The 14,067-nt window shown below is 43.1% G+C and overlaps 1 protein-coding gene across 9 annotated transcripts in view; it reads right to left on the bottom strand.

Moving 5' to 3' along the window:
- The window catches only part of MARF1 (meiosis regulator and mRNA stability factor 1), a 40,093-nt gene extending 28,441 nt beyond the window's left edge, over positions 1–11,652 (bottom strand). For 6 of the 9 annotated variants that reach the window (XM_059154242.1, XM_059154243.1, XM_059154246.1 and 3 more), the window contains exons 1-7: positions 11,523–11,652; positions 7,765–7,966; positions 4,670–5,359; positions 3,750–3,924; positions 2,605–2,831; positions 1,191–1,308; positions 431–603 (exon numbers count right to left, since the gene is read on the bottom strand). In XM_059154242.1, coding sequence (XP_059010225.1) covers positions 431–603; positions 1,191–1,308; positions 2,605–2,831; positions 3,750–3,924; positions 4,670–5,359; positions 7,765–7,908 — 1,527 coding nt within the window. In that variant the 5' untranslated portion in view covers positions 7,909–7,966; positions 11,523–11,652. The other 3 variants (XM_059154250.1, XM_059154247.1, XM_059154248.1) reach the window with 3 other exon arrangements.
- Positions 11,653–14,067: the final 2,415 nt, after the last annotated feature.

Raw genomic sequence — 14,067 nt, 5'->3', positions numbered from 1 at the left:
TAAATAAATCTTTTTAAAAAAGTGTATAATTTCTCTGTTTATTTGACTCCAATCTTGAATGTGTACAAACCATCACCATATTCTTTACCCATGCCTGGAAGCAAAAGGAGTAATCAACGTTTCCATTACTTCCATTCAATGGATACAAAACACTGCTAGCTTTGGAGAAACTGAAAAGTGGCTGTTGGTAAGGTTAACCTACATGTCAATTCCTTGTGATACTGTGCAACAGAATAAAAGCAAAATCCATACATATCAATTCTCTGTATGTTTGTAAGAGAAGAACTATTTCAAAGCCTTATTTCAAAACTCTGGCCAGCCTCCTACAAAGAGCAGCCTCACTTGGTGGCCCGTTATGGGGTAGGGGGTGGCCTTTACCTTCCATAATATAACATCAGAATACAATAAAAAGGAACACAAACCCACTTACTGGCATTTTTAGTGGTAACCTAGGGGGCAGGTCGGAAATGAACTCTTCAAATCTGATCAGCTCATTCGCATGATGCAGCAGTGCTTCTGAGGCCTGGTTTTTATGGACCAAAATTATGTGGAAACCATGCCTGTGTCTCAGGTCACTGAGTTCCAATGCAAAATTGACATCAGCTGCAAGAAAAGGTACAGCCCGCCCCCGTCCCGGAACATTAGGAGGACTGCACAAAGACACACAACTTCCCTGACACCCACTGAGAAAAAAAAAACAAAAACGGCTGGACTATAGAATTCAGAGTTGCTCCCCACCTCCCACGACTTCTTGGAACAGGAACACATTTGGTATTGGAAGAATTAAGACCACAGGACAATTTCACCACATACTTCTACGGATTTCAAGACACATGTTACTTCCCGCAGTGAAACAAAGCAAATATTAACATTTCGGGGAACATCAACTTTGGAAATGCTTCTTCTTAGATTTTTTAAAAATTTGCTGGGCCCAGGGTAAAAAAAAGGATTAAAAAAAAGTTACATTTTCTTTAACTGGCCCCACAAGAATTCTTACTCACATCCTAAGGAAAAAATACACAAAACCCACACAGACTCCATTTCTTCTCCAAACAGCTCTCAGACATAAGCATAAATATGTCTGGTGTAGGTCAGTCTCTCTGGGGGCATATTTTACTTTAACATGTTCTAGCTTCTGTAACAATTCCATCCATGAGTTTAACTGAAACTGGCAGACCTTCCGCACTTACTCGACACAAGAACCACAGTGGCTGGAGCAGTGTGCGTGTTCGCGAACCTTCGGAGACTCTGGCGGAGCTTATCGTCAGCCGCGTTCTTTGCGGTAGCATTGATGTGGGCAACAGTTACCTGCATTAATTTAAAGTAAGGACAAATGAGCAAGAGCTGAGGTCAGAAAACCACAACACACTCTGCCTGTAGCTTAGAGACAGTCCCTGAGGAAAGATACTCTTGTTATTACTGCCACTTAGGAATGGAAAAAATTCTAAGTGGATCTCAATAAATTCAAATTTGTCTCTCCATACAAAGGAACTAGACCCATTATCATCCCTGCTCACCTCTCTAATCTTCTGCTTTTGCACTTCGTCCATCCGCCTTTGAGAAAACAGGCAGAAAAGGAATTGAAACTTGAAGTAGGTAAATTAGCTCTCCCTACGAGCTTTTGCCAACAGCTAGGGAAGTAGCAGAGATAGGTGTATGAGGAAGGGAAGATTTACTGCTGCACTGGATGTCATTTGTCTCCACCATACATCGTCTGTTGCTTTCAGGATCTGGGGTCAGGTAATGAGAGAGGAGAGACATCTGTCCCCGACAGAGCTCAAATGTGTTTATTTCTGTTAAAGCTACCAGACTCACTGAAAAGTCTCCAGAGCAAGGAAAGGTTTTGAGCGCTGCTTCAACTATGCGCAATACACAGTAGGGTTTATTAGTTTTTTTTTAAAGGAGCACAAATATAAAATTTTTGGCAAAATGGCATATCAACAGAATTACTTGTCTAAGAATCAAAAGAACTGGATTCTAGTTCCATCTTAATAGACTGTGCAGCCAGACAATCTGGATTTAAATCCTAGCTCATCCGTTTATTGGCCATATGATTTTTTTAAAAGTTGCTTAACACCTTGGTGCTTCAGTTGAATTTGTGTATTTCAAATAATAAATCCTGTGAGCCCTTTCCACAGAGCAGTCATGGAAGCCAAAAGAAAGGATATAAATTTATGTAACCATCATATTAGCAGAGCACTGTCACATATAAATAGATTACTGGAAGATCAGTTATGATTAAATGATTTCTAGTATGTTAGATATGATTTTTTTTTTAAAGATTTTATTTATTTATTTGACAGAGATCACAAGTAGGCAGAGACAGGCAAAGAGAGGGGGGGGAAGCAGGCTCCCCGAGGAGCAGAGAGCCCGATGCGGGGCTCGATCCCAGGACCCTGGGATCATGACCTGAGCTGAAGTCAGAGGCTTTAACCCACTGAGCCACCCAGGCACCCCTAGATATGATCTTTTGATAATTTCCTTTATTTGCAAACTCAGCACAAATGTATATTAAACTTTAAATTAAAATTCTTTAAAAAAAAACTGCATATGCTTATTCTTCTATCATAATAGTTAAAATTATTATTATTATTATTATTTTACCTGGCAATTATTCAGCTCTTGAATAACTTCTTTGTTTTCTTTACTAATGTCGCACACACAGATGAATTCTGCTTCTCTGTGGCCTTTAAAAAACTTCTCACGGATTCTCTGTACAACAGCAGTAGCTGAGCGGCCAGAGGGAACTGAACAGTTTTCAATATCCCAAAAAACTCCAATGGGGGGTAAATTTTCCAGCACCTGTCCGGCTAGTGCAACTTCTGGTGACCCTTAGGAAATGTTAACACTTTCAATCATACATACTGAAAAACAATGGCAAACTAAAATAAATAGGTAGCTACCTAGCAGTCTTAGCAGCAGAAAAATGAAGTTACTGATTGATGTTAAGCTTAAGGACACCAACCTCACCGATTGACCTAATAGCACAACTGCAAGCTCCAATAGTTATTTCTAAGTGATTATTCCTATTTTTCAGGAGAGAACAAATCTAAAGGCCAAGTTACTTCAAGCCCACAATAAATCCACTGCAAAGCATGAGCCGTTCTCATGCTGGGCGTAATGTGTCTCTGAACACTAACGTGGAGGTAGATGGACACTGTAGCTCTGGGACCTGATCGTCATGATCTGCCCATGCTTGTGTACCTGCTCAGTACAGAAGACCCATGAAGAGATGACAAAGGGTGAACTTGTTACCATCTTTGATTTAAAAAAAAAAATAAAATTTTAACCTGCATTAACATCTGATTTAATATTAAAAAATGTTTTTAAAAGATAAAATACCACATTAACTACTTTTTTGGGGAAATGATATTTAGGTTTTTTTTCAATGAGCTTTTCATCAATCATTACTAAATTTTTCTAAATATTAAGTATTTCTACAGAATGTACCACTAACAGCAGGATTATGAGCCTAAGTTGACAAGGAGTCCCCTCTAGCACTGATTTCTAATACTACGCTCCCTATTTTTCTTCTGGTTTCAAGTAGCTGTAGCTCAACATGAAAAGCAAATGGCTTGCTGGTCTATAGGGATAAAAAGATTTTTTTTACCAAGAGGTAGAAATGAAGACTTATATACCCAGTAGCTTCAGAACCACAAGGAATCTTTTCAAGGCGATTAAATGCAGTGTTAGTATCAGATACTGAGAACTACTTAAATATGCACATTTTATACCATACTGTCATTTACCAAATTTCGAAGCAGCTTTGCCTAGACTGGTCGCCAATAACAACGTGGTCTCCTTCCCTGTTCCTTTGGTTCCACAGCCATTACACAGAGGAATAGTAACAGGTGCAGTTTGAGTATTTGGAGGTGGTATATTTGGCCAGACTTTAGCAGCATCAATTATACTATTTCTTGCCGGCTGTTTTAAAAATTTTTTTAAGAAAAGGAGGAGGTTTCAGATACATCATTGCAGAACCTAGAGTGATAAACAACAACTGAAAACATAGTCTGTTTCTTCTTTCCGCCTGTTAACCTCTGATGGAAGGTATTTTCAATACTTCAGAGCACTCCCAGAACTATCGGCTATCAATTCGTAAGCTCACTTCAAGGAGTGACTTGAAATGACCTGGGAAGATAGTCACGTGATCGTTCTAGGGCATGTGTATCCTCCAAAGGTGAGCCCAAATATACTTTACAGGAAGGTCAGAGATGTCTACTTTAACAGCCGTGTGATTGAGGCCAAGTTCCAAGTCCCTCAAATTGTTATAGAGGAACGACACGGCATGACCTGCGTCGCCTGAGTGGGTCCATGTATGAGGTCAGTGGTATGAGAAATCGCAATCGTGCTCTAGCCTTTAAGGTCCAAAGAGAACACGAAGCCTTGCCGAACTCGGTTTGCATCACGTAGGAAACTGATTACAGCAAAAGCCTGTAAAAGCATGAACTACATAATGACTCTGCACTTTTTTGGAAGGGCCCTTCCCATTTCACCCTATGCTTCTTTCAGAGGTGAGAGAAGCCACGGTGATGGGGCGAGAGCTACCTCGCAGGAGAATCTTCACCCCCGTGCACAACCAAGATTGCTCAAGCAACACCTAGCTCTGTTCACAAAGTCATTCCTCAAAGGTCAGCTGCACCCAGAGAACAAATAAAAAGATACACACCTTGTTCAGACAGTCTTCGCAGTAAAGTGAGCCCTTTAAACAAACCGGAGGTACCACATTTAGGTGCAAAGAATTGGTGCACAAGTGAGGCGTAAGCTCCGACTGTGAAATGTGCTCTTCCAAATGCCCTGGAGCCCCGCTTGTGAAATCGGAACAGGGGAAGTAGCCAGCGGAGGTGCAGCCCTGGAGAGCCGGGAACTGATGCAGCTTGTGCACGTTACTGTGACATGATTGGAAATGAAGCTTCCCGCAACAGGGCAGGTGTTTGCAGGAAGACAGATTACTTTCTAGACACATGCTGGGAAAGTCACTTGCAACGCCGGCCACACTGTTCCTAGCTGAGGCATTCTGGAGTGAAGACGCAGACTGGAAAGCAAACCCTGACCCTACCTGACACGTGATGGTCCTGGTGCTCTGCGAGTCTAAAAGTGCGCCGGGGTGAATCAAGCTACCAGTACCTCCACTACCGCCACCACCGCCACCACCAAAATGCATTGGCGACGTGGAGGGTTCATTAGGGCAATGAGCACAGCAGCTTACTTTGGGGACAGGTGAAAGCTGTATTTTAGGTTGCTGAAGAGAATGGATATCTGGAAGTGGGACTGCTGGAAAAAGCTTAGAGCCAGCATGAAGGGGAGATGGCACATCCTTTAATTCCACAGCAACTTTCTTGTTCTCCATGTAATCTTTCTGGGAAGAGAAGATCAGAACGCCAGTCAATGTTATGAGGCCAGTGACTTTTGGTTACTCACATCCTACTGCAATCCAAAAATGGAAATAGCGTTCAATCCTGTTTACATAACTCAACCATAACCAAGCGATATGGAATGGCAGCTGAAACCAGGGGTATTCTTCAGAGAGGCCTGCAGGAGGTGAACACCGAAATAGACAGCTAAAATCAAGACCGTGTCCTTCCTCAATTTCAGGAGACTGGGGGAGGGTTCTGCTTACATGTTCAGCAAGGCAGGTTAACCATCTGTGCCTCAGGGACTTCCCTTTGATAACTTCCCCTTGCCTCACAGGGTCTTCTAAAGACAAAACAGGTGGTATGAAAATAACACAGTCACAAACAGCATTCAATAAAGGCGGCTTACAAGCCAAGCACTCTGAGGAAAAGACTTAATAGTTCCTGCAGCCAGACCATAAAGGGTTTCGGAAAGTCCTCCACATGATTCCAGACATTAAGGATGAGATCAGCCATCTGCCCCAGTGGCCCATCCATGGAGAAGTTTTACAGGTGCTGTTGACATTAAGCAAACTCTAGGATACCATAATCTAAAGCCATAATGTCAACAATTACTTTGCAGCCAGGGACAAGAATCAGAGTAGTTAGAAAACTATTTAGAAATAAGATTCCAGGGCGCCTGGGTGGCTCAGTGGGTTAAGCCCCTGCCTTCGGCTCAGGTCATGATCTCAGGGTCCTGGGATCGAGGCCCGCATCGGGCTCTCTGCTCAGCAGGGAGCCTGCTTCCCTCCCTCTCTCTCTGCCTGCCTCTCTGTCTACTTGTGATCTCTCTCTGTCAAATAAATAAATAAAATCTTTAAAAAAAAAAAAAAAAAAAAAAAAAAAAAAAAAAAGAAATAAGATTCCAGAGAAACCGTTTGTCATATGCCTCTAATGTAGATAGAGGAGGCCAGTATATTTACAAGGTTACAGCATGGCTCCTGTGTCAGAGACCTGGCTTTGAATGTGATACTCACTGTTTTAGGAACTTAGGTAGGTTATATAACCTCTCTACATTCCAGTTTTGTCAGCCTTCAGTTGGGGACGACAGGATGAACTTCCTATAGTTGTTAGAAGGATAAAATGAGAGGTACATAAAGCACTCAGCAGAGTACCTGGCTACTGAAAGGGGATCTAACTAATCAATAGCCGCGACTGGCCGACTGCAGGAACTATTAAGAGAAAGAGGATGTCCTGATATCATGAGAGAGACATGCTCTTCCTTCAGAGCACAGAAAGGGCCATCTGACTGCTATGATTTCACTCCTTTGGCTGTGGTTCTACACTCATCTGGGAGAGTACACTCATTTGGGAGAAATCTGGATTTTTCACTCAACATTTCCTAAAAGGGAGGAGACAGCAACTGACTGACTGCCAACAAGCAGTGTGCTCTGCCCTCTTGGTAATTACAGTTTAGGCTAGAAACTACTGGCATTCTGATTTATAGAGATCTGGCTCTCAAAAAGGTGGGGGGAGGATCTGGCTCTTATGGTCAGGGTTATTATAAGTTGGTTTCCCTGAATCTACTCAATTCTGGGTGCCAGGAATAAAATCAGGTTTCTGGATCTGTAAAGTTGAGTGCAAACCAGTACTATGTGACTCTGTAAGGGTCAGATCCTCCATTCCAGGAAGCCCTGTCTGTGCTGCCAACCCTGTTGCCAAGTGTCCCTAATGTGAATGACCTCAATTACTGACACCATGCAAAAGAAATAACTATATAATGAAAACCTGGAGAAGACAGGGAATTTAGTTGAGCTTTTAAATAGTCACTAATACCCTTTTGTAGATTCATAGTAAAGACTCATGTAAAACCCAAATGCAGTATCAAAAAAGAAAAAAAAGACATAGCAGTGAAATGTGCTAATACGGTGCATGGAATGAAATCAGAAAAAGTCACAATCACTATGAAAAGGCAAAGGAAGTTACAGACACATTTAAATATTCAAGAGAAATCTGGAATAGAAAAAGACTGCCAATAAGGTTCCATCAATCTTCCGTGGATTTTAAGACTCAAATCTCAGAAGGCTAGAATGAAATAAAATCTATTTTATACTTTCCTCTGATTTGACTCTACAATTTGGATTTTACCTCTGCATTCTGTGACTTCCCTAAGAAACAAATCTTCCCCAAATGTTAACGTTAAATATTTAAAGCACCTACAGTTCCTTACACTAGGAGTACAAGAGTTAAAAAAAAAAACTTACGCTCTCCTTGAGTCAGGAATTATAATCATGTGCTATGAGCAGGAATAAGCATGATAGAAGGTGAAACTCAGCACAGACTCCAGGGAGAGAGAAAACCCCAGACCAAATGGACCACACGTCTATTTGCATAAGGAATTTGCTATGTCGTCAGTCTTGTGCATAGTTACCGTTTGGGGACTAAGTGGCAATGTCTGCTCAGGACGAGAAAAGCAATTAGAGAATTTCCAAAGCCATGGCTTAGCATCATTATTTTGTTGCAGCCATCCAGGTGTTCTACTGCAGGAGTCCTCAGTTCCGCTTCCTTCCATCATACAGCCATACAAAGTGGTTCAACATTCTTTCATCTTTCTTTTCTTTCATTCTTCCACCCTGTTAAGAATGAGGTCTCGGTGTTATTTATTTGCCTAAGTACAAGTTTCACTATCAAAATGTGAGACTTGGGGCTCCTGGGTGGCTCAGATGATTAAGTGTCTGCCTTTGCCTCAGGTCATGATCCCAGGTCCTGGGATCGAGTCCCATGTTGAGCTCCCAGATCAGCAGGGAGTCTGCTTCTCCCTCTCTCTCTGCCTCTCCCCTTGCTTGTGCTCTCTCTCTCTCTCAAATGAATAAATAAAATATTTATTAAAAAAAAAAAGTGAGACTCCAGGGGCACCTGGGTGGCTCAGTCAGTTAAGTGTCTGCCTTCAGGTCACAATTTTTGGGTCCTGGGATCTAGAGCCCTGAGTTGGGCTCCCTAGTCAGTGGGGAGCTTGCTTTTCTCTCTCCCTCTAACTTGTGTGTGCGTTCCCACTCTCTCTCAAATAATTTTTTTTTTTAAAGTGAGACTACAACTGTACTTATGGTACAACTATATGGTACAATGGCTCCCAACAAGAGATCAGTGCAGCCAAGTGCCAACCTCCTCCAGCCCCGAGCAGGCCTTTTCTAGTTTTTCTTAATTCTTTGTGACCATTTTTCACTGAAGACCCTACGGGTGAGGGTGAAAAAGTTAACAAAGAGCATGTAATTTTAGGAAAAAAAAAATTATGTGTCTTCATTGTCAATTACAAAAGATTCTGAAATTGACTTAATAGCAACCTATCCCGCTATGTCGTTGATATGACTGTAGAAGGTCCAAATTAAGTGAACTCTGTAGACTCTGTGAATTTGATTCTGCTACAGAACAAGCAAACCAATTTCTTCATGTACGTATTACAAAAGTGCAATCTGATATACCACCAAGAAGCTAACCAAGAAATCTCAAGTCACAGCTGTGCTGTATCTACTCTAGTGCGAACACATTCTTACAAGTCTTAAACAGTACAATAAAAGCAGATCAAATCGATAACAGCCAGTGGGCATGGAGGCAGCCTGCCAACGGTAAGGACAACTGAACCTCATTTCCAAGTCCTCGCCATCATATAGAACCACCACCTATTCTTATCTACGGTGGCCATTTTAAGGTTATCCATGCATCAGAAATTTCACCCAGACATAAAGAAAACCATTTCTTTTAGCTCTCTCTCTCTCCAAGAGGCTCTTCTCAAGAGATTGTAACATCTACATAGTACAGTGAAGGGAGAGAGGAGTACTCTATCTAAGATATTGAACTGATCACATAAAGCAGGAGCAGGCAAACTATATCCTGCCAGCCCAAACCAGCCCACTGATTGTATTTAAATGACCTCAAACTAAGATTTAAATGACCTCAAACTAAGAAGGCATTGTATACTTTTAATTTTGGGGAGGGAATCAAAATAATATTTTGTGACACTAAATTATATGAAATTCAACTTTTGGTGTCTGTAAATAGAGACATTTGTTTAATATGGTCTGTGGTTATTTACACACTACAGCTACCTAGTCCAGTATCTGCAACAGAAACTGCATGTCCCACAAAGCCTAAAATATTGACTATCTGGCCCTTATGTGGAAGTTACAACAACTTCATTAAGTTTCAGTTTCTTCCTCTGCAGAGTGTGGCTAATTTCTCCCCTTCCACAACATGGCTGAGGGGGGAAAATGAGAAAAAGGAGCCCACTATCTGGTTTTGTCTTCCCCAATGTAGAGCTTATGCCAAGCACAGGGCTTCTAACATAGCATATACTAAGTAATTACTTGTTAAATTAAGGAGTGTTTACATCAACTCTTCACCTACTATGTACAGTTAGGAGTTAGTGTGGAAGCAGAGATGGAGTTAACTGCCACAATGACAACAAATTATGATTGTTGTTATTCCTACTAAACAGAGGTCTTGGAGTCCCCCAACAAGCTCCTCCCCAGACCACAGAAATCTGTGATATTCACAGTACACAACTTCCACATGCTCTCTCAAATCTCCTCAAGGCCAGTCCTGACAGTGAGCTAGTAGGTAATGCACAATACCAATTACAAAGCCTTTTTATGTAACATTATTTCCTCAATCAGTAATTATTTATTTACTATCTACTATATTAACAGGCCTGTGTTTGGCCCAAGAAATACAATGATGACAATCACCAGACAGTAAGATTCATTTACCTAGTTTTCCCCCCCCACAGTAAATCTGTGAGAGAGTCAAGGGAGAAATAAGCCACAGATTTTACAGAGGAGTAAACAAAAGTTTAATTAAGTTGTATAACTTGCCAAGATCAGATAATTAGAAAGGGAGCAGAATCAGGCTTGTCCACTTTCCACCACACCAAGATGCCTTCAGTATTGCTCAACACAATCAACAGAAAGTACAAACGTACTAGCTTGTTAGTGGCCCGAACCCAGAAAACTTCCCAAGCATTCCTGGGAATGCCACTAAGTACCTTAGGTAGCCTAAGCAAGGTTTCTATTAATTTGAGTGGGATTCTCTGAACAAGTCAGAGAGTGCTTGAGAGCACAGACTCTGATGTCAGTCTGTGTATTAATCCCCAGTTTTGCTGCTTCCTGTATGTGTCCCGTTGTAGAGTTCACATCCTCTCTGAACCTCAGATCCTATGTGTAAAATGGGCCTGATAATAACTGTAGCATCCTCATAGGGCTGTTGTTGGGGTTTAATGAGGCAATCAAAGTCTAAAATCTAGAAGTGGACTTCTCTACCCAAGATAGTCTTGGAACCCCACACCATCCAGTCCTATTACTTTTTTTTTTCATCGCCCTTCTATCTAAAATTGTTTACTTGCTTTATTATATATCTCTCCTACTTGAATATAACTCCATGACAGCGTCATCATGTCTTCTCATTCATTGCTGTGTTTCCTGCACCTACCAGTGCCTGGTGCATATCAACAACTGCTGAACGAATGAAGAGTTCGATAAATATCTCGGAACACCGTTTAGGTTTTGATTTTCCTGTATGCAAAAACAGCATACTTAGCGCTCAGAGAAGTGGGAAAGTCCAAAAGATACAAACGTAATCAGAAAGCTCTGGGAAATACCAGAAAGGTGCTTGGGAAACGAAACTGTGTATCACAGTGTAGCGTTACAATTGTTAGTGGGAGTGGCTCATGCCCTAAGGCAACTCAACACTATCTGTCTAGCCCGGAGACTACACCCTAGGGAGCGCTGAACTACAGGAAAGAATGCAAAAACGCTCAAGCAGGTTGAAAAACACCGCCCCTTTCTTCCTCTCTTAACCTTCTAAGTGTGCACACTCCTCAGGAAAGGTTGCTCTCCACAGCTGGAAGCCCCCCAGGGTGCACGGGGGCAGCTGCGGACGGGAAGCCAAACACCCCAAAAAAGGGCAGCAGCGGTGCAGCAGTGACAGTCGCTAACGGGCCTGATAGGGAGACAACCCGAAACTAGCGTGGGGGCCTGACAGGTGAATCTCAATCTTCCCCCTCGGAGTAGCCAATCTCCCCCACGCCCGCCAGCAAAGGGCAGGGAAGGGGGGGGGGGGAGCTGTCCCGCTTCCAGCTGGTGCCCCAGAGCAGTGAGCCCGTCTGGAACTAGTCCCCAGAGCTGCCAGCCAACTCACCTCGGCCGCCGGCTCCACCTCCGCTCACATTCCGGCCCCGCCGCCTTCCCCCCGCCCCCCCAGGCCCTTTGTTTTGATTCCCGACTCCGCAGCTCCCGCCGCCGCCGCCAAGCGCACCCTCCACTTCCGCTTCCGCACCGCACCGCCCCTGTCGCAAAACCGACGCCCTTCTCTTCTCCCCCCCCCCCCCACCCCTCGCTCCGCCCCTTCCTCCACCCAGCCCGGGCCGCCGCGTCCTCCTCGCGCGGGGCGTGCTGGGAACCCCGGGGGGGGCGGGGCCTCGCGGCCCTGCAGCCTCGTCAGGCTCAGTCCCCTCCCGATAAACCCCTAAATAGGGACCTTCCCTGGGGGAGATCCCGGGTTTTTTGGCGAAAACCCCGAGTTTAAGGAGGCCTTCCCCCTGGCTTATCGTGGTGGCGTGGAAAAGAACCTGATAAGCGAAGAATGAGGGGGCTTGTGAGGGGGAGCCGGGGGACAAAAAACCTGCCAACCGGGATTTGATACAACTCAGCTCTTTCGGTCTTTTAAGGGAAGACGATTTTAAACGGGATTTGGATGAAAAACCCGATTGTTTTGGCGCTGTCGCTCGTGCGCGCGCTTCCCTCTCTCCCGCTCCCTCGCGTCACGTGATGGCTCTATTTATTTATTTTTTTAATTAAATGACGCATAATTTCCACAGCATCTTTAATCTAGTGCAACCTAGTGGCGAGTGGAGAGAAAAATAACCGCCGGCGGGTCTTCCCGAGAGGTCCTTCCTGCCGGCGGGGTTGGTCTCGAGGTGGCGACCCAGCGGGCACCAAATGAAGTGTGTGCTCAGTCAGACCCGGCTGGGCAACGGTCACCTCCTATCAGGGGATGCTCGTGATTTCAGTTAGAAAACGTCCTTTTTAAAAGCCCCGGTCCAGAGCCTGTTGTTCGTGCATGCAAACTTTCCAGGGACTGGGTGGGGGGAAACCCTGTGAAACCTGTGACTGCTTGTGTTGTTAGGTGAAATGGATGATGGGGGTTTGGGGGGCTTTGAGGGTTTGGGTTTTTTTTTTTCCTGGGTGGGGGCAGGGTTGATACTTTACCCTCTTTTAGCAGAAATTTTTTTTTTTTAAAGATTTCATGTATTTATTTGACAGAGACAGCAGGAGAGGGAACATAGGGGGAGTGGGAGAAGAAGAAGAAGAAGGCTTCCTGCTGAGCAGGGAGCCACCCCCCCCCCCCCTGCACCCTGGAATCAGGACCTGAGCTTTAGGCAGACGCTTAAGGACTGAGCTGCTCAGGCGTCCTGAAGTAATTGTTGTTGTTGTTGTTGTTGTTGTTGTTTTTAAAAGCTCAGCACGAAGATCGTTTCTGAAACTGCCAACTGCTCGCTATTTCCTGTTGCCAATGAGAAAAATGAAACTTATCTAAATCGAGACATATTTAGGATGTGCTAGTTGAATGCGGTCTAAAAGTTCACTCCTGAAATTTGCCGAGAAACAGATTACTTTTGCAGACGAATGAGTAGAAATGTTCAAAAGAGTTGTGTCTTCTTTTGTTTTGTCCCTGCCTGAAGTCTGCAGGGTGAGGCAATTTCATTAGGCAATTTGCAGGAAGTGGGGGGAAATTTCAGGGGAACTGACACATCCCTGTAGACATCCCTGTAGACTCCTGTTGCAGAGGGCAAGATCAAACATGTAGCTAAAGTGCCCTTTGTGCTTGCTTTTCATTTTCCAGAAGGCAGATGAAACACACACATCATCTGTCTGCTTAGGTATTTATTACTGCTGAGTAAATCTTCATTGTGTCTGTGTGTGGGTATTATTTTCCAAGTGGGAACTAGAACAGATGAAAAACAACCCTGTGTCTAGTCTTGGTTGTTTTTGTTTGTTTGTTTGTTTGTTTTTCCTTTCTTTCCCAAAGTACCAAATGAATATGCTTCTCTTCAGAGGAGTTTTTCTTTTTATTCTAGTTGAGTATTGCAGGACCACAGACCGAAGTAACATAAAAAATAAAAAAGGAAACAAAGTAATTGTGGATTTTTTTATTGCCTTTTTAAAAAGGTTTTTTTGGTCACAAAATAATCCAGATCAGACACATTTTGTTTGACTTTGCTTGGCACTTTTACCAAGTTCAGAGCTGTGCCTGATCTCAACAGGTTAAACGCTGTAAATAAAGTCAAATCAATTCTACTAAATGGAAAGTTAATGAAAAGCCTGAATTACAGACAATTTTTAATGGAATGCAGTTTTTAGTGTTTTCTGTAGAAAACCAGTAGTCTGCTTAGGCAGACTACCCCAGCCCGTGGAAGCAATTATGAAGTGAAATGCAATTTGGTACTTCTGAAAGAGTGCTTTCACATTTTTCTTAAGAAATATTTTCTTAAATACAGTCTCTGTTCATCTTATTCCTATTTATTTAATGGGCAAACTCTTTTATCAGAGAGTAGGAGTAACTTTCAGTTTTTCCCTGTCTAAATTATAATCTTCACATTTATGAAACTAGGATGAAGTTTTATTTTTGTGCTGTTTAAGTGACCATTTTACATTCAGTTCACCTTCTAAATTACCTAGCTGTC

Source organism: Mustela lutreola, chromosome 17, assembly GCF_030435805.1.
Source record: "Mustela lutreola isolate mMusLut2 chromosome 17, mMusLut2.pri, whole genome shotgun sequence".
Classification (NCBI taxonomy): Eukaryota; Metazoa; Chordata; class Mammalia; order Carnivora; family Mustelidae; genus Mustela; species Mustela lutreola.
This window is presented reverse-complemented; position numbering and strand designations above follow the sequence as displayed.